This window comes from Atta cephalotes (genome assembly GCF_000143395.1).
Source record: "Atta cephalotes unplaced genomic scaffold scaffold00038, whole genome shotgun sequence".
NCBI classification, from domain to species: Eukaryota; Metazoa; Arthropoda; class Insecta; order Hymenoptera; family Formicidae; genus Atta; species Atta cephalotes.
In genome coordinates this window covers 2,397,602-2,422,981 of record NW_012130102.1, presented here as the reverse complement: position 1 = coordinate 2,422,981, position 25,380 = coordinate 2,397,602, and the positions used below count along the sequence as shown (strand labels likewise).

Here is a 25,380-nt window from a genome sequence, read left to right as displayed (position 1 = left end):
TTTATTAATGTGTGTGTGTGTGTGTGTGTGTGTGTGTGTGTGTGTGTGTGTGTGTGTGTGTATGTGTGTCCAATTATACCTTTATAACACCTTTAGGTCCTGTGTTACTAGAAGTTCCATCCCATTCCGAATATGAAGGTGCATCATATTGTGCAGTATTGTCAGTATATTTGACATCATCACATTCTTTATCGGAATCTCCAGAATCATTTCCGTCATCTTCGCTAGAACTGCTGCAGTAGTAGTGTAATTTTTCTCCCAAAATTTTATCCTCCAATGTTGACATGATGTTGGAATTTTAAACTTTGTACAAAATAATAGATTAAATATGTAACAGAAACTTATTTGGACTTTTGACTATTTTTGAATACCGCTCAAAATTAAGATTTGCGGTAAAGATCTAATGGAGGGTGATCACCTCAAAAATCGATGAAATTATATTCATTCGACGCGTTTTTGCATAAAATAAAAGAATCTGTCAGAAAGAAGCGTTCTGCCTCGCGAATCAAGATATTATGCCTTAAAATTGATGACTATTGAGGTTAGAAAATCTGTCACAGTCCTACAATCACCTTCTACATGCATTTTTGCATCTTTGATCTCATGCGCATGCGTTTCGTTACTTTTCCAACAGGCACGAAATTTAAAATGGGTTGGAAAGGTTTTAAACGAACATTATCTAGGTTGCAACTTCTAGGCGATTAGATTCCAAACGGATAGGATGTTTTTTTTTTGTTCGGGGCGGCTATGTCCCTCCTGACCCCCGAACCCAAGCGCTACTGTCTATATACCTTACTGTTCACATGGGTAATGTTCGGTACCTCTATTGTTTACGGCATCCAGTCATATCGTCTAATTACATCGATAAAGAATCGATCAATCTATGAGATGTCGATTGTTAAGCGACGCATGTGTCGCGCGTAATCGATCTAAAACACTCAGCTTATTATGGCCACTCTATCTCGTCGACAGCACGTGTCTCGCCTCGTGGTAAACAAATATTACCGCTCTATCGTTGAAATCCTTTCCGCATCTATTATAAAACATGTTCGCTCGCATTTGAAGTTTGTTTGAATAAAATTTGGAAAGCAGGGAAAATCTCATTTTTCTCGATCAAGTGCCCTCGAAGCAATTATATCGCGGGAAACGCTTGGACGGTGATCGCATGGGATCGCGTGCCATCACAAATTCATCGTGCACGCAGCAAGATCGCCACATTTCTTTGGTCCTTCAAGCCGGATTCTGTCAAGTATTTGGCCTCAGTGAAGGCGAGCAGCAATTTGGCAGTCAGACAAGAGTATCTCATCGAGACGAGACAAGCGTCGCAGTAGCAGCAATCAGTATAAACGACAGCACACAATTCAATAAAGCAGCCGCAAGGCCCGTTAAGCATCAGAGACGCAGCCCGGCTCATATTACGTCATCCTGACGCAAAATCAATGTTTTGCGAGCGAAATCCTGTCGACGGCGAAAAACAAAGCCCAATGCAGATGACTTGCAACGGAAGTTCCTCAACGGCGCAACATTTGCGAGAGGAACGTTTCCATTCCATTGGAAGGTATCTATCGCATTCTCTTCTAGGATTAATTGCGTGCTTAACAAGGTAAGGAAGACCATTGCTCCGTTGCCAACCAAGTTCCCTTCTCCGCGTCCGTTGCGTACACGCGTTCGTATTTGCATTCAAGATGATCGACCAATCAGAAGCGGCGATACTTAAGCGACAACGCGCGACCATAAAGGCATCATGTACGCTTATCAGAATTTATATAGAGTCACTCGCCGCCATTAGCCCGTCAATAGTGGTTCATTTCGAAGAGTGGAAGGCGAAACTCGAGCACTATTGGGCGGAATATAACGAGGTACAATTGCGTCTAGAATCATTAGATGAGTCCGAAAGCTGCGATCGAGACGGTTTCTATGCGTTATCTGCTAAGATCCGTGAGCTCATTTCCTCTTCGCCGATGCAAACGTCTAAATTTCTCCATCTTCAAATGTTCGCTCAGATCGTAGCACATTCGGTTGCCTAAGTTAAATTTACCAACATTTTCCGGCAAATATGATGAATAGTTCCCGTTTTTCAATACATTCAACTGGTTATCCATTCCAACACCTCACTCTCAAATACGCAAAGATTTCAGTATCTACGAGCGTCACTCACCGGCGATACAAACGCTGTATCAATTCATTAGAATTGTCGGACGCTAATTACGATGTCGGGTGGTCAATTCTCAGAGAGCGATATGACAACAAGCGCGTGATTGTTCAAACTCACATCAAGATTATAATGGATTTGCCAACTATGACAAAGGAAAATACAATCGATCTCAGAAGAATCTCTGACGGCGCTGAGAAACATTTGCACGCCCTTCAGGCATTGAAGCGTCCCACGACGCATTGGGATGATCTTCTCGTCCTCATTCTAACCTCTAAACTTGACTCGCTCACATTACGCGAGTGGGAAACTTTCTTAAGGAGCAACGAGTTGTCGTCGCTTAAACAGCTGTTAAATTTTATCGCTCATCGATATCAGGTACTTGAGGCTATCACAAGGGCTAGCACTTCTGCAAAGAAGGTCGAGGCAAAATCGCAGCCAAATGTTAAGTGGTCATCGTCGTGCGCGGCTACCGTTAAATCTAAATGCCACTTCTGTCAAGGAGATCACGTCATTTATTATTGCAAAACCTTCGTGGCACTTCCAGTATCACAAAGGGTCGAGGAAATTCACAGTCGCAAACTTTGCGTCAATTGCTTGCACTTCTCTTCTCATGCATTAAGTAAATGCATTTCTAGTTAATGCAAGGTTTGTCAGACAAAGCACAATACGCTGCTTCATATGCCCTTAGCCGCGAACCCCATCGATTAATAATACGATAAGGAAGTTGCATCTAAGGCAACTCCTCCCCCCTCCGTCCTAGCGACTCATGCTTCAGGATCATTTAATAACGAACAAGTCATGCTTTCGACTGCGGTTGTGCTCATTTGCGACGGTGACGGCTCGCGCAAGGCGTGTCGAGCTTTGTTGGGTTGCGGACCGCAAGCGAACTTCGTATCCAAGAAATTTGTGAAAGTTCTCAGTTTAGAAACGCGTCCATTAAATGTCTCGATTTCCGGCACGGTAACCTCGTCCAATCACGTGGTTAGAATCAAATTACAATCGCGACTCGTACATCGCGGCTATCGAATGCAACGTTACTGATCAGGTTACTAATAAAATTCCGGCGGTTTCTTCGGAGCGGGACAAATTTAAGTTTCCGCGCAACATTTGTTTAGCTGATCCGCAATTTCACATATCGTCGGATATTGATCTTTTGATCGGAGCAGAGTTGTTTTGGAATCTGATATGCATTGGTCAAGTCAAGTCTTCAGACAAGCACCCAACTCTCCAAAAAACACTGGGCTGGATTTTGGTGGTCGTTTGAGTAGCACCATATCGACCGCTTCAAAGGTTCACGCGTCCGTAACTAATGCGGAATTATACGAACATGTCAATCGTGCCTGGCAAATGGACGACATTTCTGCTCAACCAGACAATTACACAATGGAGGAAAATATTTGCGAGCGTCACTTTTTAGACAACGTGTCTCAAAATTCTCAGAGTAGATATACAGTCAAGCTTCCAGTCAGAGAGCAAATGTTAAATAATTGGCGATTCGCGTAAGTCTGCTCTCAAGCGATTGAGGGGCATCGAGAGACGTTTCAAGCACGACCCTACGCTTAAAATTCAATACGCGGCGTTTCTCGACGAATATTTATCGCTGGGACATATGTGACGCCTAGAGCCCACTGCGGAAGAAACAAAATCGTTTTATCTTCCCCATCATTGCGTCTTCAAAACGGTCGAGTAAACATCGAAAATCCATATTGTATTCGATGCATCTTGCCGCAGTTCCGGCGTATCGTTAAATGATGCGCTTCTAATGGGACCGACTGTTCAACAAGATTTGATCTCAATTTTAATGCGCTTCCATTTTTTCATTTATGTCATCATCACTGACATCATAAAAATGTATCGGCAGATTTTAGTGCATCCGTTCCAGACGCGCCTGCAGAGAACTCTCTGGCGCGATGATTTCTCTGCTAATGTCGATACGTACGAATTCACTATCGTCACTTACGGTATAGCTTCCGCGTCATTTCTGGCCACTAGGTGCTTTAAGCATTTGACTGAGCAGCACGCTCATCAATTCACTCGCGGTTCAGCATGTGTTCTTCGGGATTTTTATGTCGATGACATGCTCACCGGACGACGAATTAAAACTAATTCGCGATGAAACCATTCAGCTATTAAAATTAGGAGCATTCGAGTTAAGCAAATGGGCCTCGAACTACCCTGAACTATTGGAAATAGATAATCATGCCAATATCAGAGATAATTTTGCGGATTCATGTATTCTGGATATACAGTGAAATCAGTGCCAGGATATGTTCCAATTTCTCTGCAAGCTTGATATAGAAGCTCATGTTGTATCAAAACGACTTTTCGAAGTCGCTAAATTGTTCGATCTTCTGGGCCTTCTGAATCCAATCATTGTGATGGCAAAATTCATCTTGCAAGATTTGTGGCAATTGGCCATCCATTGAGACGAGTCCGTTCCTCAGGACATTCACACTCATTGGATCCTTTCAGAACAGATGAGTGATTTGAATTAATTAAGAATTCCTCGATGCGTTAAACTCAATGTCCATCAACCAATCGTGGAAATGCACGGATTTTGCGACGCCAGCCAACGCGCGTTCGGAGCCTGCATATACCTTCGCACCAAGCTCGGTCTCAACGACCATCATTCCAAGTTACTGTGCTCAAAGTCTCGCGTCACGCCACTCAAGACTGTCTCGTTACCGCGATTAGAGCTATCGGCCGCCTTACTATTGGCATGCTTAATCAACATGGTTAGAGAGTTCTTGGAACTCTCTAATACCTGACTTCTATGATCGGATTCAACGATTGCATTAAACTGGATAATTTCTCCCTCGCGATGATGATCAGTTTTGTGGCAAATAGAGTGGGTGAAATTCAGCGCCTAACAAATATCAAATGCTGGCGTCATGTAGTATACTCCGACAACCCTGCCGATACATTGTCGCGAGGGCTAAATCCCTGTGACTTGATCAATGCTAAGAGGTGGCCCCGAATTTCTAAAATGGGATGAAAAACTCTGGCCGCCCAGTGTCTTCACGTGTTTAAACAATGATCTTCCCGAACAAAGGAAAATCTGCGTAGCCGCTTCCACTTCTCATCCTTGCATCATCGACGACTTGCTAATAAAATAAGTATTCCAATTTAAAAAAATATCGCATCATAGTGTATTGTTTAAGATTATCCAAGACACACTGGGAGACACGCAGTATCTACTTTCATATCCCCCGTTGAAATATTTACCGCTTTAAATTGTATTTGCAGAACGATGCAACAGCGAGCATTCTATTGCGAATATCAAGCACTATCAAGAGCGAAATTGTAAACGCTTCTAGTGATATCTTATCGCTGTCTCCGTTCTTAAATGAAAGACAAATGCGAGTTGGTGAGAGGTTGAAAAATTCAAATCTCGCGTTCAATGCGTGCCATCTAATTCTCCTGCCACGCAAACACATATTAACTCAGCGTATTATAGAGCGTGAACACACACGAAACTTATACGCGGGTTTGCAAGTCACGATAGCTTTCGTGCGCCAGCGCTTTTGGTCGCTATCATTGCGATCCACCGTACGTGGAATGATACAAAAATGTATAACTTATTTTAGGGCTAATCAATCAGAGGCCTTAATGGGCTCATTACCGGTCAGCCGAGTTAACGTCTCTAGACCTTTTTCTCGCTGCGATGTAGACTATGCCGCTCTTATTACGTGAGGGAAATCGTCGAAACGTGCGGAGTTACAAAGCGTACGTTTCGCTTTTTGTGTGCTTCGCCACGAAGTCGATCCACCTAGAATTAGTAAGTGACCTTACGTCCGAAGCCTTTATTGCCGCTTTTAAGCGATTCATTTCGCGTAGCGGTAGACCCGCGCACATGTATTCGGACCATCTTCGTGGCGCTCATAGATAAAGTCAAGAATACGACATATATAATGATCAACAGTCCAAGATTAAAGATTTTCTGTGCGAATTGGAAATTTCATGAAGCTTCATCCCGCCTAATGCACCCCATTTTGGAGGTTTATGGAAGGCAGCCGTAAAATCTGCCAAATATCACATGATTCGGATCGTGGGCAAGGCTCATTTGATCTTTGAGGAAATGCAAACGACCTTCTGTGAAATAGAGGCTATCCTCAATTCGCGTCCCCTCTTACCGTTAAGCGCCGACTCTTACGATCTAGCGTACCTAAGTCCGAGACATTTCTTGGTTGGCACGACTTTAAATGGTCTTCCTTGTGTTGACTTGAGCGACGTCAACGAAAATAGACTGCTGCGATAGCAATGCGTAGAGCAAATCTGGCAACATTTTTGGCGCAGGTGGAGTAATGAATATCTTCACTCTCTAAAAGACCGAATCAAATGGATGGCTAACAAGGGACTCAGTTGTTAATTAATCAACTTGTGCTCATAAGGCAGAACCTAGTCCCACTTCAATGGGGCGGATCCAGGAGGTTCATCCCAATCTCGGACGACATTGCGTGCACCACAACCGTGAAGATTGCCAAGAGTTCCTACATAAGACCACTGTCTAAACAATATTACCAATTGAAGCCTAATCCATGCATTATCAAACATTTAGTGTCATTTAAGTGTCTTTAACTGTTACCTTCTAATTATATCTCACGCAAGCTTCTCTTAAAATAAGAATGACTTATTATATTGTTTTTCAATTTGCATACTTAGATGTTAACCCTTGTTGATTTTCAGTGCAATAACTAAATACGATATTAAATCGCATCAGAGCAATTCGCCTTTTTTGTTACGCTAACGAACTCATACTTGTATGTCACATTGAAAGTCAACCCTTTCAAAGCGAGCGGCATGTTCGGTACCCCCTTTACGGCGACCAGTTATATCGTCTAATCACATCGATAAATCGATCAATCCACGAGATATCGATTGTTAAGCGACGCATGCGTCGCGCGTAATCGATCTAAAACACTCAGCTTATGGCCGCTCTGTCTCGTCAACAACACGTGTCTCGTCTCGTGGTGAACAAGTATTACTGCGCTACCGTTGAAATCCTTTCCGCATCTACTGTAAAACACGTTCGCCCGCATTTGAGGTCTGTTTGAATAAAATTTGGAAAGCAGGGAAAATCTTATTTTTTTCGACCAAGTGCCCTCGAAGCAATTATACCGCGGGAAACGCTTGGACGGTGATCGCATGGCTGTGTCATCACAAATTCATTGTGCACGCAGATCGCCAACAGGTAGCTAAGAAGCAAAAAAAGTTAACAAAATAAGTATACGTATTTAATAATTTTTCTATCCTAAATAAATCATAACTCATGTGGACAGTAGGATGTGTGGACAATCTTTTGTAATTAATGGCCCTGGTCCTCGTTGATGAGGTAAATTTGGCCAGTCGCTTCCCAGACACCTCCAACCTTCCACAGGAGTCAAACCGTAGAGATGGAAAGAATTAGAATTAGAAAGAGCGTCAATCTCTCCCCCCCCCCCCTCTCTGTCCGGTAAAAAACCACCATGGGACCCACGCACTACCTAGGGCGAACCGAGTCAAGCGAAACCACATCGCTCCCGGCTAAAGTCCTATATATGAGAGAAGCGACATTCATTCCCTATTACTACCTTTAGTACATATTCAGCATCGCCATATTTAATCCGCTCCAATTGATCAGCTGACCAGTTCCTATGAAACTATTTACTTCATTGTAAAAATCATGAACTCCATCAGGATGAGGTTAAGTAAGTATTAATGTTTTTGTATTTTCTTCTTGAATAATATAGCAATTAAATAATATAGCAATTAAAAATGTGACACAAAAAGATAAACGGCATATTGTATACTATTAGTTTTATAATTTTATTGAATGTATTATTGCAATAACGTTATGTATTTTTTTAACATAATTATGTTTCTATTTTGTCAGGAAGTATTTCGTAAATATACAAAGATACCTATTTTACATACCTATTTTAGATATGTGTATATATCAGTTCAGCTGTAGAAAAGAAACATGTGACAACTCTTCACTGCGAGCACAATAAGGTTGCTTTAATTAGGTGGGGGATAACACCAATCAGAAATCGCGACTGATGTCGTTTCTCCCATATATAGGATCTCTCTACTCCTGACCGACCACATTCGGACGCCAAGAAGGAAAGAGGGAGAAGGAGAAAGGGAAAGCAAAAAGGGGAACTCAGATCAATAGTTGCAAAGATTTGAAAAAGAAGAGAAGAAGTCTGCAAATTTTAACCTGAGAGTCTATAAACATAGAGAAAATATCATTAGGGTAGCGAGAAAAAGTTTTCTTAATAAATTTACTAAGGGAGGCGAACCTACCGCGATATAAAGATACCGCAATAAAAAATTATATGGTTGGCATCCTGTTTAGGGTTACCGCACGTACAAAGGGAATCCATGTTTTTTCTATGCAAGCTGAAATTTAAGTTGTAATAGTTGGCGAAGTCTGTTAGTTAAGAGAGTCTCCTGGCAGTTGAGTGACTTTTTTTGATACCATATCACATTAGAGGAGTTAGCATAAAACGAGGTGTAATGTTGTCCTGTAGTTTTTGAAGCGTCTTCGAAACGAGCAACTGACATTTTATTGGTTTTCAGAATCAGGTCAGAAGTAGGGAGTTTAAAGTTGTCTCTTTTCCCTTTTAAGGCGGTCTTCTTGACCTGCCTTATTCATTATTTCATTGCCTGAAATATTACGATAAATCGGGATCCCCTATTATAAGAGATAGCGAGGAGACGCTTGATCCAGTGTATGGTATAAATAGAATTAATAAGTCTATTCGAACCAATAGATTTCAGGACGCTCAGGAGTCAGAAAAAATTACTGCCTTGGAGTAACCAATGTCCTGAATTAAAATAAGTGATTGGAGGATCGCCCAGGCCTCCGCTGTAAAGCCATGGTAGCTTCTGAAGTCAATATATATCGGAAACTGACTCCGAACTTCAGAGAGTAAATTGCAGACCCTATGTACCCCTGCTCTTCCATTTTTTTGGAACCGTCTGTGTAGAAAGTAATAGCTGAGTCACGAAGATCAATGGAGTTGTCTAAGAATTCCTGTTTAACAGCACAATCAGCTTTCTTCTTGTTGTCTGAAATAATTTGCTTATAATCTAGTCGGAGAATAAAATCGGAATAGGAAGTTTCAAATGCAAGGTGAAAGGTGGAGTGAAAAGGTGTTATTACAAGCATATTTATTAAGGATGTAATATTTGAAGGATGGCGATTCTGAAATAGCATTTGATCTCTCCTCGCGACAAAGCTGTCCTTTCCATGGAGCTGAAGCTGCGGATGATTGGATTATTATTCCTAGACATAGATTTCAACACGTATCTTTCGGACATAATAATAAAGCGAAGCTGAAGCGAGAATTCCTTGGCTTCAAATAGAAAGACGTTGATGGGTGTGGACTGTAATTTAGGGCGATTCTAATCGCTTTGTATTGGAGTCTTTCTAGCTATAGGAGAGAAGCGATTTTTTATTCTGAAGAACAAAAAACTGACAGCCATATTCGATGGATCTTCTAAAAAGCTCTATAGATGGTGAGTAAGAGCTGAGGGTGGGAACCCAACCGCTGCTAAAGATGATAGGACGTTAATCAGTGATTTTTTTTTTTTGATGATCTGCTTGAAATGATCTTCTTGAGTCTGCAATCCAAAATAACGCCCATCTTACGTTAAGGATTCTTTCCACTAAGTGATTGTTGATAAAGATTTTGAAGGTAAAATCTTCTTTAAGGGAACGCTTTCTGTTAGAAAATAAAATCCAATTGGATTTGGTTAGTGACTCCAGCCCTTTATTCGAAAGGTACAAATAAATCATGTTAAGTGAAAATTAAAGGTTAGCAATAGCTTCTCCGACTTGTCTCGAAGAAGAATAGATCACGTCCGCATATTGCAAGTTAGTTCCAGGGTGTAGTTAAAGATTCATCTCGCGAACACTAATGTTGAAAAATAGCGGGCTGAGCATCGAATCTTAAAGAGTTCCCTTATATACAGAATAAGCCTCGCTGAGACCCTTCTCAACAAAGTGTACATTTCTATGAGTGATAATGTTTTTTATGAATTTGCGAAGTCTTGTGGGAACTCCAATTTTTTGAGTCTCAAAGGACCACTTCAGGGAGCACATTGTCAAAAGCGCCAGTTATGTCCAAGAAAGCTACTGCGACTTCATGAGCCAGAAAACTTGTATGGATGTTGTTTGTGAGAATAACCAAGTTGTCTGTGCACAACCTGTTAGGTTTAAAGCCCATTTATTCTTGTGGTAAGATTGCCTGCGTTTCCACCAGCCATTGCAGCCTTAAATAGACAATCTTCTCAAAGATTTTGAAGGCACATAATAGAAGTGAGATGAAGGATGGACGGAAACCAAAATTATTTGTCTTCTCTAAAAAGCGGTTGAATAAGTTCAGAAAAAGTTCTTTGTATTTAGTCAGTAAAGCAAAAAGCATAGCATAACTGATTTGATCTAGACTCGGAGAAGAATTTTTTCTAGATTGTGATAAAGCGATGTTGAACTCATTGATTGAAAAGAGACAATCCAGATCTTTGAAAACTCTCCGATGGTGAATGTCTTCTGCAATCATTGATGACAAGCTTTTACTATTATTCGTAGGATAGAAAAGAGGATAGATTTTATCCTTGGCTTTTTCTAGAAAATTATTCTGCCTGTCGTCATCTGAAATTACACTAGAAGGTTCTGATAGATTATATCTTTTGAAGGCTTTAACTAAACCATATGTCACTGATAGAAATCTTACAATCAAATGATTCCACAAATTTCTTCCATTGCCTCTTCTTGATCTTATATAAAGTCCTAATGCATGACGCTCTCGCTTTCTTGAATGAAAGAAAATTCTCGATAATAAATGGGCACTGCTGATAGATTTTTGCGGCATTTTTGCGACTTAAACTGGCATTGGAGCATTCTTCCGTCTATCAAGGAGGATTCTGTCACTGGGAGCTGGGAATGATCTGGGAAGTCGTTGCTTTTCTGGGAAGAGCAATCTCGTAAGACTTCGTAAATGATTCTGCAAAATATTCATATGCCTCAGTAGAGTCCATAGGGACCTTGCTAAAAAATTCCTCGGAAGTAGATAATAAATAATGATGTAATTTGTTAGCTTTGTTCGTATCAAGGATTAATTTATATAGAAAGACATGTCGAACAAGAGGAGCCGCCAATGGTTATGTTAATAGGGAAATGATCACTGCCAAAGGTGTCCGATTCAGTAATGATTTTACATAGTGATGCCAAATCAGCAGAAGTAATGGTGATGTCAATTACAGATTTGTTTGTCCTTGGCGGGAAAGAGCGTAAGATTACCATCATTCATAATGCAGGTTCTATTTACATCTACCATGCTTAGAAGTCCGACCCTGCCGGGATGATCGGATTTGGAACATCCCCAAGAGGTATAATGCGCATTAAAATCCTATGAGCGTGTACTTCTTGTACTTGTTAAGAGTTTGAGAAAGTTTGAACTATTCTTGAGATGTATGTTGGTTCGGATGATGGTAGATGTTAATAACGGTTAGTTGCTCATCATTGAGATTGATTGCTGTACTTTGTACTTTTACCAAAGAATGTAAATTCGAAAGATCCAAATGACTGAATATGATGTTATTCCTTAACAGGATACAGATTTCTCTCTAGCCAGAGCTCTCTGAATCCTTTCTAATAACTTTAAAAGACGAAAGTCAAAAAGGTGTGATTGGATAAAGCAGGGTATCTTGCAAGTAGAAAACGTTAAACATATCGACTGATATGTTGTAATTAAAGAAGTTTGCCACGAATGCCGCAGCAATTCCATTGTAGGATTCTAATAGATTGTGAATGCTTATTGCAGGTGAAGGTGATTACTATATCTTGCTAGTAGATCAGCATTACTAAGAGAGGAGGAATGTAGATTACTTATAAGTCAGTGAGAGATTCGGAATAATAACCAAATGGATAGAATTTAGAAGATTTTTTGTAGTAGAGAAATAATGGGGGAAATTATGCTAATAATAACAAGAATGTTAATCAGAGATTCACAGTTCTCATCGAAGCTTATAATCTTCTGAATGATAATATTTATATTTGAAGTCGATTTCTCTAAGGATAGTGGACATGGAGGCTTTTTATCGCTTGCTCCTTTGAGTGAGTAATAATGCTTCGCATCGCATTTAGTATCATTACGGTCATTGAATGCAAGCAGAAGATCTATGATCCTGAGAGTATTCTGATTTGTTTGTTAAGTTGAATGATCCAAAGAAATGATGCAGGAAGAAATTTATGTATTTTCCTGCAACAGACTCTATTTTACGGATGGATAATTTCCCTGAGGGGAGGCTCGAAACAGTCGGTTGATCATGTCTCTGAGGCGGTGACACCTTCTTGGCATAGCTTATAGGAAGGTTAGAAGAGAAAGAATCCTTTGAGTCGTCATGGACAAGATGTTGGAAATTATTATATGAAACTAGTGCCATAGAGGGAAGGCTAGAGTGTATAAGGAGAGCTGTAGGATTTTGGCACAAAAAAAGAAGAAGCATAAGTATGAAGTACTTTGGAAGTAAGGAAAATTTTTAAAATCAAGAAGCGTGTTGTGAGAAGGCGAGGGGAGGAAACTGTTGGAAGCAACTATTTTTCTAGCTTCCACAAGAGGAATATTTTCCAGCACGGCCAGGCCGAGTCTTATGCTTAATAATGATAGAGCATGTGTGCGAGATTGCGAGATGATCCCCTTCGCAATTGATATGGCATTGATTTGGCATGCGTCTGATCAGTTGAGCAAGAGTGATCTTCTTGTCTAGTGAGTCTACAGAAGAGACATCTAGATTTGTTGCTTTTACAGTCGCGATCGATATGGCCAATTCTATAATATAACAAATCCTGGATTTTTGGAATATATGCGTCGACCTTGTATAAAGTATTAAATAAACTCCTTCGAGAGTGATTGTCCTGCGAATTTTATACAGACTGTTCGCGAGGGCGCGTGGTCTTGCCGTTGATTGTCATGTGTCTGTTTAAGCGTTGTATATCAAGTATTTTGACTGTTGAGGTTAGATTTTCTCTGAGACAGTTCATCGAGATAGATCAATTCCCTTGATAATTCTGATGCGGAAGATTTTAAAGGATAGAATGAAAGCTTGAAGGTCATTCTTATGACCTTCAAGCGGATAAGAAATTCTTATGACCTTCAAGAGGATAAGAAATCAAACGATTAGCTGCATCAGAAGTCTTGATATCTATTATGGCTTTACCGATGGTAAAGGATATGGCCAAACCTCTTAATGAGAAGAATATCACTCTTGATAGACTCAGAAACAACATGAGAAAGTACAGACAAAAATGCATCGGCGTAGACTTGTCCGAGTATACATAGGGGGAATATCATTTTTAGAGTATTTATTAATCGAAGTATTTCTCGTTTTGGCGGGCGCCGATGCACCTGAATCCCAAGTGGGATTCAGATGCATTGTTCGAAAAATTATTCTTAGAGTGAGGCGGATCGACGGCTAAGACCTTCGATCTCACCTCTTCACTTGTTACCTCAGCACTTGCGACTAGATCTCTCAGCATCAATGTTCATAGAAAGCGGCGAATTAATGGCTGTCGTTGACGACAAAGGTAGGGGAGGCGCCACTGCCATTACTGCTAGCGGCTTTTGCCATCAAATTAGTGAGCATTCGGTTCATATTCTTGTCCGAAGAAGCATCTGTCAAATGCGCACCAGGATCGAAATTGGAAGATGATGAGGAAGAAGGAGAAGGCAGAAAATTCGATTCCATTGGAGAGGGAGAAGAGCCATTACGTGATATTATAGATGTAACGGCGGCTTCTACTTCCCCCCCCCCTCCCCGTCCCAACATGCCGATGCCCCCGACATGAGACCGTGAGAACGTGATTTACGGAAAGACACGATAGAGAAGAACACAAAAATGAACACAAACTCGCGCCAGCCAAAGCGCCAGCCTAGAGCGAAAAAGCGCTATACAAACGACTTACGCAAGAAAAGTCCCATAGCGAATCCACATGCATATCCAATGCGCCACGGAATTATGTGTGGACAGTAGCGCTTGAGTTCGCCCCTCCGAACAAAAAAAATAACATATCCTACCCTCCTATTTGGAACATAACCGCCTAAAAGTTGTCTAGACAGTGTCCGCTTGAAATATTTCTAACCCATTTTAAATTTCATACATTTTAAATTTTCGTGCCTGTTGGACCGAAAAGTAACGAAACGCATGTGCATAAGATCGAAATGCATGTAGAAAATGCTATTGTAGGGCTGTGACAGATTTTCTAATTTTAATAATCAACTTTAATGCTTAATATTTCGGTTCGTGGGGCAGAATGACGCTTATTTCTGGCAAATTCTTTCGTTTTATGCAAAAACGCGTCAAACATAATTTCATCGATTTTGGATCTCACTCTCCATTAGACCTTCACCAGATTTGTAAATGTTTTGTGATTGAAAATATAATCAGATGGATTTTTTAACTTAATATTTAATTCAAGAAATGCATTTTTAAAAATATAAATTAATAATCAATAAATTATTTTAAAGAATTTTATTAACTCTTATGAGTTCTATGGAAAGAACTCTTCTCAAATTCTTTTCTTCTATGTATCAATAATAAATCTTTTATTATATTAGGTGTACAACTTTACTTCCGCCGTTTTCCTATAGATGGCTTTAGCGATAAGTGGTGGTCGAAATAAATAGATCATAGACGTCATACAATAAACTTGGGCATCTGTCAACATAATCCCATAGAAATATTAGTCGATTTGTGTCTACATCATAAAGTTATTCTTGATTGAAAATATCAGTTTACGAGCCAAATTCTCGTCATTTGCGGGAGGTTTTAATTTTTTGCTTCAATATGTAGAAATCTGCGGCTGAGGCTCATCGAATGCTCTCAAATACTTATGGTGAGGCCGCTATTAGTGAAAGAACGTGTCGTGAGTGATTTCAACGCTTCAAAAACGGTGATTTTGACGTCGAAGACCGACATAGCGGTGGAAGAGAGAAGGTTTTCGAAGATGCAGAATTGGAGGCATTACTTGAGCAAGACTAGTGTCAAAATCGAAAAGAATTGGCACGATCATTAGGAGTGATTCAACAAGCCATTTCAAAACGCCTCAAAGCCATGGGAATGATTCAGAAGCAAGGAAATTGGGTACCGTACGAATTGAAGTCGACAGATGTTGAACGGCGTTTGTTTGCTTGTGAACAGCTGCTTGAAAGGCAAAGACGGAAGGGATTTCTGCATCACATTGTGACTGGGGACGAAAAATGGATTCATTACGATAATCCCAAGCGCATAAAATCATGGGGAGTTCCCGGCCATGCTTCCACGTCGACGGCCAAACCGAATATTCACGGCTCCAAAGTCATGCTCTGTATTTGGTGGGACCAACTCGGCGTAGTGTATTATGAACTGTTAAAACCGACTGAAACAATCACAGGCGATCGATATCGAACGCAATTGATGCGTTTGAGCTGAACATTGAAAGACAAACGGCCGCAATACAACGAGAGACACGATAAAGTGATTTTGCAGCATGACAATGCTCGACCCCATGTTACGAAAGTGATCAAGACATACTTGGAAACATTGAAATGGGAAGTCCTACTCCACCCGCCGTATTCTCCAGACGTTGCTCCCTCTGACTATCATTTGTTTCGATCAATGGCACACGGCTTGGCTGACCAGCACTTCCGGTCTTATGAAGAAGTAAAAAATTGGATCGATTCGTGGATAGTCTCAAAAGATGACCAGTTTTTTCGACGCTACCCGAAAGATGGGAGAAAGTAGTGGCCAGCGATGGACAATACTTTGAATCATAAATGTATAACCAGTTTTTTACAATAAAGCCTCGAATTTCGGAAAAAAACGGCGGAAGCAAAGTTGTACATCTAATAGGTATATTTATGTTTTAAAAATAAAACAAAAAGAACGTCTTTATTTTTCAATGGTTTAGAAATTCATTGACACACCAGATGCACATACAAAGAATCCAAATTTAAAGAAGAGCTTTACGTATTGTTTATAAATATGAATAAAGTATGAGAGAAGTAATGTTGCAATATTCGTGGAATTTCTTCACGGAGTAATAAGAAAAACAAATTCAAGTTCGTCACGAAAAAAAAAACTTGAAACACGGTATAGGAAAATCCATGGAAAATCCGGCAGATGTGATTTTAATCATCGTGCCTTGTGAGAAAAGTTAGAAGTATGAGTTGTTGACTGTCACGTTGTTACAAGTCACACATATGTATAAATGTGTAGTACATCTAAAGATGCTTTTCATGAGCGTCAATTGATAAATGTCAAGACAATTTTGTGACGTCATGTTAGTTTCAGTGTTTTGACGCTCAGAAGTTCAGATTTTCCAACTTCTAAGCGTCGCTATTTTAAAAAAAAAACTATTTTTTAAAAAGAAGTGAAATAGATTCATTAGATGTATTACTTAGTAAATTAGTCAATTAAATATTACAGTAAAATTATTTATACATCTTCAATATACAATAAACGTATTCAAGAAAGAAATTTCATTTCAGAGTTTTAGTAAAACTTGTGGAATAATACTTGTGGAGTTGGCGAAACTATCGTAAATGAGGCTGAGATAGTTAATCACAACTGCGTAACAGAGTATCCAAATATTCTTGTAGATAGTAATTCAAGATATTTTTATCCACAATGTGATAAGAGTTCATTCAATTAAAAATATTGATTTTATAAAACTTTTTATTTTAACGTTAGAATTATATATTGAATAAAATTTCTTCATTTTATAATGTTTGTACATTCTACCATCCACTAGTAATATTTTATTAATGATGAACACATTTTTTTGAAAATTGCAACAAATCAATACTGTGAATATAACCTATTTTTTCATGCGAATTACAAAAATATAACGTGAAACCTTTTTCATTCGCGCGCGTCAAAATATCGACGTCATTTATGATAATTTAATCTTACCCTTATCTGATTTTGAGCGTCAATGCGTCAACTGACAGGTGCAATACATGATTCAACCTATCAAAAATTATGTATTGTGGAATACACAGTTTCTGATAGGTTGAAATTCTTATTCTCTATTCTCTGTTTCCTGTTCCTTTTATTGCGGAATTCCTTAGAAGTATTGATTGTCACATGGTCACAGGTCACATACGTATGACCAGAGAGGTTTCTCTCTGGTGTGACTTGTGTGTACGAGACAATCAATACTTTTCCCAAGGCGCGATGGTACTAAAATCACATCTGCCAAATTTTCCATGGATTTTCCGACACCATGTTTCCAGCTCAATTTCAGATCTCGAGTTTGATCTTCTTAAGCCATGATCAGACTATACATTGAAAATTGAAATAAGATTAAATTGATTTAAGATTAAGATTGAGATTAAAATTGAAGATTGCTCGATCACATTATGAATTATATCCAACAGCAATTAAGATTGAGATTAGTAAGAATATCGGATAACTAGAATCACACATAACAAAAATTATTGAATACACATTTAATTGCACTCACATGTTTTAATTGTGCTGTGTTTGTACTTCTTATAACCCTTTATAACTTATTATTTTGTACATACATAATACATTGGTGAGGTTAGTCACCAAAGTGACTTAAATACTGGAAGCTTACTGGTTGAGATTGAAGATTGGAAAAATAAACGGAGTCCTATATTTTAATCTGCAATCTCAATCTCAGCCTGCTCTGTTCTCGTTAGTCGGACATCAATTTTAATTTCAATCTTAATTTCAATTTCAATCTCCAATGTATAATCTTTCTTCTTCTTGTTTAGCTGTGTTTCAAAATTCAGTTAGCGCTGAAAATCTACAGTTTACCATCATGGTGGAATCTTTGGGTGCTTTCCAATTGTTTAACATATCTTGGTATCAATCATGAAACTTTATCCCTAGAAAGTCTAATTATTCCTGGAAAGTGAAAAATTTTAACTATTAGAATTAATGGAGAAATTTTTTACTTTTCATCCTAGGAAAAAAGTTTCATGATTGATATCCTGAACACAACGTGCACAAAAGTAGCACTGATTCAATTGGAACAGAACACAACAGTTTTGCAATCGTTTTGATTCTCTGCTGAGATAATAAGTCCATTCCTCTTGATCTAAAAGCATAACTCAATCAGGGGAAAAGCGCGAAGAAAACTTCCAACAGTTACAAAATAAAGCAGGATTACAAAATAAAGCACAAACTCTTGTATAACGCATAACACGTAATGTATAAAAAAACGTAAGTCCTTCATTTTTCTTTCTTTCCATGAAATAAAGAACTCTGATTGGTTCAATTTCTTGCCTTGTGTGTTATGCGTTATGTAAGAGTCTATGTTCTCCACTTAAACATTCTGCAGCCAATGTGCACGGTTAAGATTCGTTTTGGATTACGTTCTAAAACTTTCTCTCCGAAGAAAATTTTACTTGAAATATATAGTACACGAAACGTATACTATAACATATAGAATAAAACTATTCTCGCAGATGAAGTTTTGGAACATAGCTTCGGATAGAGTAAAGTTTGATCTATGCGTAAATGTAATTGTAAGTGGTCGCAGTTGTAACAATTCATCAATCACAATCGGATATTCTCCTCATATTCAAGTGTGATTGGTTAATTTTTACAACTACAACTTCGGTCTAGTTTCCACTAGGGGTTTTAAACCAGATCAAAATGTATGAATCAATCAATTATAGTCGCATTCCCCTGTCGTTCGACTGTAACTGTGTTTACGCAATTCGTAAATCGGGCTTAAAACTTGTTCTACAATAGTTACAAGTGTAATTGTAAAAATTGACCAATTATAAAGTATTCTCCTCATATTTGACTTGATTGGTCAATTCTTAAAATTACAATCAATTACGCTTATGACTATTATAGAAGGTTACATGATATTTTCTGAAAAATTAGACTGGAAAATGTTGGCATTAACAAAAACTTCCAGGCAACATGATTTTAATTTGTATGGATTAGGGCCCAAGCTTCGATTAACTTAACAAGCCTAGTAACTTATTTGTAGGATTCCAACTGAAGCTGAAAAAAGTCGGAGAAAAAAGAGAGAAGAGTTATAAATATAAATTTGTAATACTAACTTATGTAGCAAGGTTTCTCTCTGATAGCTGTTTGTTAATAACTTATTTTTGTGTTCAATGTAGTAAAATTATAATTAATTATAATTAGTGAAATATGTTTAACTCTTCAGTTCACATTTTTTCTCCAACATCAGGGGATCGATTCTATATCTTGAAATGAGGTGAAAATTATAAAAGTGAGTGAATTTACTAGAATACTGATTATTTCATTGGTCAACATCTAGTAAATTTGCTCGCTTTTATAATTTTCACCTTTGAAGATACAGAATCGATTCCCAGCTTCAATTGGAATTCTGCAAAGTTACTTTAGTTAAGTCCGTTAAGTTAATCGGAGCTTGAAAGTGGTCCTTAGTAACACTGATAATTTCCATTAATTAATTTCCCTCTAATTTCCACCCGTGAGATACTATTATTATTATAAGATGCGTTTTTTTTAATGTGATTTCCCCAGTAGACTTATTTCACAAAAAAAATTCAAATATACTCGAATGGCTTAGCAAGAAAGCAAAATTATATATCGTATTATACAATATACAATTTTTATTCTTCTTTTCGATTCTTTTTGTGGAATAGGTCTATTGGGGAAACCACATTAAAAAAAAAAACGGATCTTACAATAGTACTTCACGGGTAATGTGGAAAGATTTTGTGAATCTCTCGCGAAATGTACGTTATCATAATTATGTAATATATTAGAAAACTACGTTAAGATATAAGTATATCATATATCATTAAGGAATAATGAATAAATTAACAATAGAAATTTTTATGTTAATGGAAATAAATTATTTAATAAAAAACATATTTCAATAATAATTTGGCGGAAGATGCGCTTAGAAATCTTAAGTCAAGTTAGTAGATAGCGATTTTATTTAATGTGTTTTGTGAATGGAATCAATTAAAAATCATTTGGGGAAGACCTCTTCATTGTTATTTTCATTTGGTAAAAGTCGCTATTTTGTAATTCAATAAATTTACACATATTGCGAAAACGAACAATGCGCGGGTGTAATGGGTGTAGTATAATGAATGTAGTAAAAACTCAAAATCGTCAAAAATTAATTAATTAGCCTGAATGTTATGTATAATAAGAAATCAATCACTTAATCATGAACTTAATTATGCTCGATTAAGTTTCTTTACATTTAATTGTGATTGGTCACTTGTTTATGGCTTAAGGCTTTCTACATTTATTGTATCATCCATGTGAAGTTCGCAAACGCAAAATATTGGAATATTCAGATTTCGAAGTAAACTTTTGATATAAAAATATAAAATAAAGAAAAAGATTTGTTATAATAGTACATGTTATTTTCTTTATTTATAAATATTATTATTTAAATACATTTTAAGAAGGAGAAAATGTTTATTCTTTATTGTTTTATTTTCCAGTAAAGACAAACAAATGATTTTATCATATTACCATTTGATACTCGGTGCTGTCCCATGAACAGAAATTTATAGCGGAACGGAAAAGCGAAACCAATCAAAAACGCAGAAAAAAGCAGATTAACGACTAATGACTACAGAGTTGTGATTGGTCGCGCTATTCCGTTCCGCTGAAATTTCCGCTTACGGGACGGCACTCTAAGAAATTGACCAATTACATCAGTTGAATGTGAAGAAATTTAATTGAACATAATTAAGTTTATGATTAAGTTGATTTCTTCTACACATAGACCAACCCAGGCCAATTGATTAATTTTTGGTTTACTACATTTATTGTACTATACCTACTACACTCACTACACTTGGGCATTATTCGTTTTCGCAATATATATAAATATATTGAATTACAAAATAACGGCTTTTCCCAAATGAAAATAACAATGAAACATCTTCCTCAAATGATTTCTAATCGATTCCATTCATAAAATAAAATCGCTGTCTACTAATTTGACGCATGATAAAATTTGTTAATAACAAGAAAAATACTATTACCGAAATGTTTAATACTTATCCTAAATTTTTCCAAACTACACCCAAATTATGCAGCATAAATAAATCAGAAATATTCAATTTGTTTGCTATCTTGTCAATGATAATTTATGAACTTACAACTTCAACAATGGTCTAGTTTCCACCGAGGATTTAAACCGAATCAGAATGTAAGAACCAACCAACTATGGTCGAGTAGCCCCTGTTACAATCGAACAACAGGGGAATGCTCGACTGTAGTTGATTGGTTCTTACATTCTGATCCAGTTTAAAGCCTCGCGGATGATATGGAAAGTTATTGTCGAAATGTACATTATCATAATTATGTAATGTATTACATTAAGAAAATTACATTAAGATATAAATACATCACTAAAAAACAATGAATAAATTAACAATAGAAGATTTTATGTTAATAGAAATAAATTATTTAATAAAAAACATATTTTAATAATAATTTAATGGAAGATGCGCTCCTAGTATATTTCTGGTATAGAGATCCTGATCAAAGCGTCACGTAAGGGCTCGAGTGATGGAGTCTCTCGTTGGAATATGCAAATTTTTGCGAACACTGTTATAAAAACTCAAATTTATAAACGCCTTTCCAACTCACATGGCGGCGAGTTTTGTAGTTTTCTGGAACTCATCAAAGGTTTCGACGCTCAGTATCCATATTGTATGTACTTTACGCTAAGAGGCTCCGCACAATAAAAAGAATAGGGAACACAGAACAGAGAATAAGAATTTCAATCTAAAGGGAAACTATGTATTCCACATGATTTCTAACAGGTTGAAATTCTGATAGATTGATATTCTCTGTTCTTTGTTCCCTTTATTGTCCTTTAGCGTTTTCGGCCTGACCGGATTTGCACTTGGGTTAGAAAATGCTTCGCTATTGGTTGACGTTACACGCTCTACCAATAGGAGAGCACGAAACATCATTATTTTAACCTCGGGGATCGATTCTGGGGATCGATTCTGTATCTTGAAATGAAGTGAAAATTATAAAAGTGAGCGAATTTACTAGAATACTGATTATTATATTGGTCAATACCTAAATTTGCTCGCTTTTATAATTTTCATCTTGAAGATACAGAATCGACCTTCAGTGCAACTCAGGCCGAAAACGCTATATGACTCTGCTTTCTTTTCTATGAATGTGATTGGTCTCTCTGTTTCGTTCTCTGTAAATTTCTGTTCATGGAACGCTAGCCTATGGATTCCGTCCAAATTGCGGAAAAAGAATCATTTCTCGAATAATCGAATCAGAATCTCGCATAACTAGTCTCTAGTCTCGACCTCGGCTGCAAGGTAGAGCAGTTTCTTTCTTGTCAAATTCGATCGTTTTGGTTATTTCGTGCAAAAACACGTTGAATGAACCATATTTTAGAAGTTCGAAGATGAGGAAGGTCTGAAGAATTAATTGAATAATATTTAATATCAACTGTGTTTTTGACGCAAGATGAAACATCAGAAAAATCGTGAAGTGACGTGGACCACTCTAGAACTCAGAGGTCTTCTAGAAGACGAGGATTCTCATGTGCACTTTGTGAGGACCATCAAGCACGTTGCATTACATCCATATCACTTGAACAATATTCAACGAGGTCTAAATCAGATTTTAAGATCGTTGTTGAATACTTACGACAGAGAGTACGCATTCATCTATGCTTTATATATATAATTGTGTGTGTGTGTGTGTGTGTGTGTGTAGTAAAATATCCATTCAAGCCTAATCTATACCCCGTTGTCTACATGATAGATTTTCTAAGCTCAACAACAATACAATTATTGAAGTTCTGTTAGGAAAGAGTAGGGGGAGGGGGGAGGGGGAGGTGTGTGAGAATCACTTCGCATGGAAAATCGAAATTCATGTGGGACAGTACAATTATAGACCCATTTTGTCTCTGACAGATTTCCTAACTTCAATAAAGTTATCAACTTTAACGCTTAATATCTCGACTCACAGAGCAGAGCAATGCTTTTTTTTGCCAGATTCTTTCGTTTCATGTGAAAAAAACGTTGAATAAGCCTAATTTCATCATTCATTTCAAAATTGGCGAGCAGAATTCTTGAGTACTTGAGTATTACCAGATATAATTAATAATATAAATATATTTAGTAATACTAAATATATTTTTCTAAAATTTAAATGTCTCATTATTAGTTTATTATTATAATTTGAGTGAATGTTAAGAAAACCCCACTTCAAATTTTCAAAAGAATATACTCAATCAATGCATAAAAATAAAGTTTGACAAGAAAAAAGCGTCATTTTGCCCTGAACTAAGATGTTAATCATTAAAATCAATGGTTATTCAGATTAGGAAATTTGTCAGCAGTGGTTCACTGTTTTAAAAACATGAATCCTTTGCATTAAAAACAAATTTTCTGCTAAAGCAATGAATTTGTGTTTTTAAAACAGTGAATTTATATTTTTAAAACAGTGAATTTGTGTTTTTAAAGCAATGTACCACTGCTGTGATGGATTTCCTAACTTGAATAGTCATTGACTTTAACGAATTAATATCTCGGTTCACAGAGTAGAATAATGTTTTTTTTCTTGCCAAATCTTTGTTTTTACGTGAAAACGCATCGATTGAGTGTATTTTTATCAAAATTTGAGATGGCTGAAGTCTTCTTAATTTAATATTACTTTACTAAATTACTTTACTAAAGTAATTTTATATTTTAGATTGAAAGGGTTTGTACTGGCTTTTAAAAATCCTAAATTGCTTAGCAATTTAGGAGAATTGTTTTATGATTCTCCCTTTATTCATGTCAACATTGAAGCAGATTTCTATTTGTTCCGTCCAAAGACTGGATTTTTTCTGAAAGGTAAATTATTTTTGCTAATTGTTATGTACTGAATTGATTTCTTAAAGAAAATTAATTATCATTAATTTGTGAAATCCTAGCATAACATATTTTTAATTGGCTAAGTGCTATTACTTTATAGAAAACTATAAAAAACGAAAATTGTTTTCTTCTCATAAAATTATACGAATTTTTTCAGATTTTTTATCAACTTTTTAGTATTGCATTTTCTCATTTTTATTAATATGAGAAAATATGATATTAAACAATTCTGAAAAAATTCTAAAAAAATTCTTAGAATTCTATGAGAAGAAAATAAACAATTTTTGTCTCTTCTAGTTTTTCTGTAAAATTGATAGTTTGAGTCAAACATTATTGAAGATTAATTTTTGGCGATATTTAGCAAATATAATATCTTATTAACTATTGTAAAAATTGCAAAGTTGGAAGAGGACTTCGCAGTTTAGTACATTCTGCCTCCATGCAAAAGATTTATCATTATTTTCCAAACACCCTGTACATACACACTCACACACACGCGCGCGCGCGCACACACACATTCACACGCAAAAAAACGGGCCACTAAATTTTTGCACAAATTTTGAATATTTTCAAATAGCAATAACTCAGAAAAATTATTGTAGCGAGATGTTTAAAAAAGCCTTTTAAATCTTGAAATTTCTACTATTCAGATTAATACTTTAGAAAACAGTCTTACTGTATCTATCATTGTTTTTGAGAAATCATAGTGTATATTATTTAAAATAGCCTGTATATATGTAGATATGATAACTATATGTAGATATGATAATATTATGTTGCAGGTATAGTGAATAAGAAGAGTTTGGATTATATTGTAATACTGGTACACAAAATATATACCGTATCTATTCCAAAACCAGATAATACAGAGCAATGGTTAGGTGAGTCAGTGAAGATTAGTCAGGAAGTAAGATGTTGCGTCACTCAACTACATCATAAGAGCAAACCTCCTTTCATCTGCGCCAGTTTGAAATCCGATTATTCGCAAGGTTGTAGGTTGTCAGAAAGCATAATTAATATTGATGTGGACAGTCCAATTGAAAGTACAAATAACTCCATGAAGATTGACATTGATGGAATATTGGAAAATGATGGCATTTCTGAGAAAGAGAAGAAAAAACAGAAAAAACACCGGAAAAAACACAAATTTCAAGAACAGAATTCAGAAATAGTTTGTAAAATTGAAAATGAATCAGAATTGAACGTAGGAAGCAATACTTCTCCAATTATTAAATCTGAAAAGAAACAGCAATGTATTTTATTAAACATTGATGTAGACAGTGCAACTGAAAATACAAATAACTCTATGAAGATTGATGGAATATTGGAAATGATTGTATTTCTGAGAAAGAGAAG

At 37.0% G+C, this 25,380-nt stretch overlaps 3 protein-coding genes across 3 annotated transcripts in view; 2 read left to right on the top strand and 1 right to left on the bottom strand.

The window, feature by feature from the left end:
* Positions 1 to 286, bottom strand: part of LOC105621960 (phosducin-like protein) — a 4,222-nt gene extending 3,936 nt beyond the window's left edge. The window contains exon 1 of the mRNA XM_012203394.1: positions 80 to 286. Within this exon, the coding sequence (XP_012058784.1) occupies positions 80 to 286 (207 nt within the window). The remainder of the gene's footprint in view (positions 1 to 79) is intronic.
* Positions 287 to 2,299: 2,013 nt separating this feature from the next.
* LOC105621958 lies at positions 2,300 to 2,794 on the top strand. The gene has a single exon (XM_012203393.1). It carries the CDS (start codon positions 2,300 to 2,302, stop codon positions 2,792 to 2,794), a length of 495 nt encoding a protein of 164 aa, XP_012058783.1.
* Positions 2,795 to 22,627: 19,833 nt separating this feature from the next.
* LOC105621957 (DNA-directed RNA polymerase I subunit RPA43) overlaps positions 22,628 to 25,380 on the top strand; it is a 4,172-nt gene continuing 1,419 nt past the window's right edge. The window contains 3 exon segments of the mRNA XM_012203392.1: positions 22,628 to 22,818; positions 23,861 to 24,003; positions 24,807 to 25,355. Coding sequence (XP_012058782.1) covers positions 22,628 to 22,818; positions 23,861 to 24,003; positions 24,807 to 25,355 — 883 coding nt within the window.

Bases quoted from the DNA above. Each gene is read 5' to 3' on its own strand.
- LOC105621958 (XM_012203393.1), top strand. From the start codon at position 2,300: ATGACAAAGGAAAATACAATCGATCTCAGAAGAATCTCTGACGGCGCT.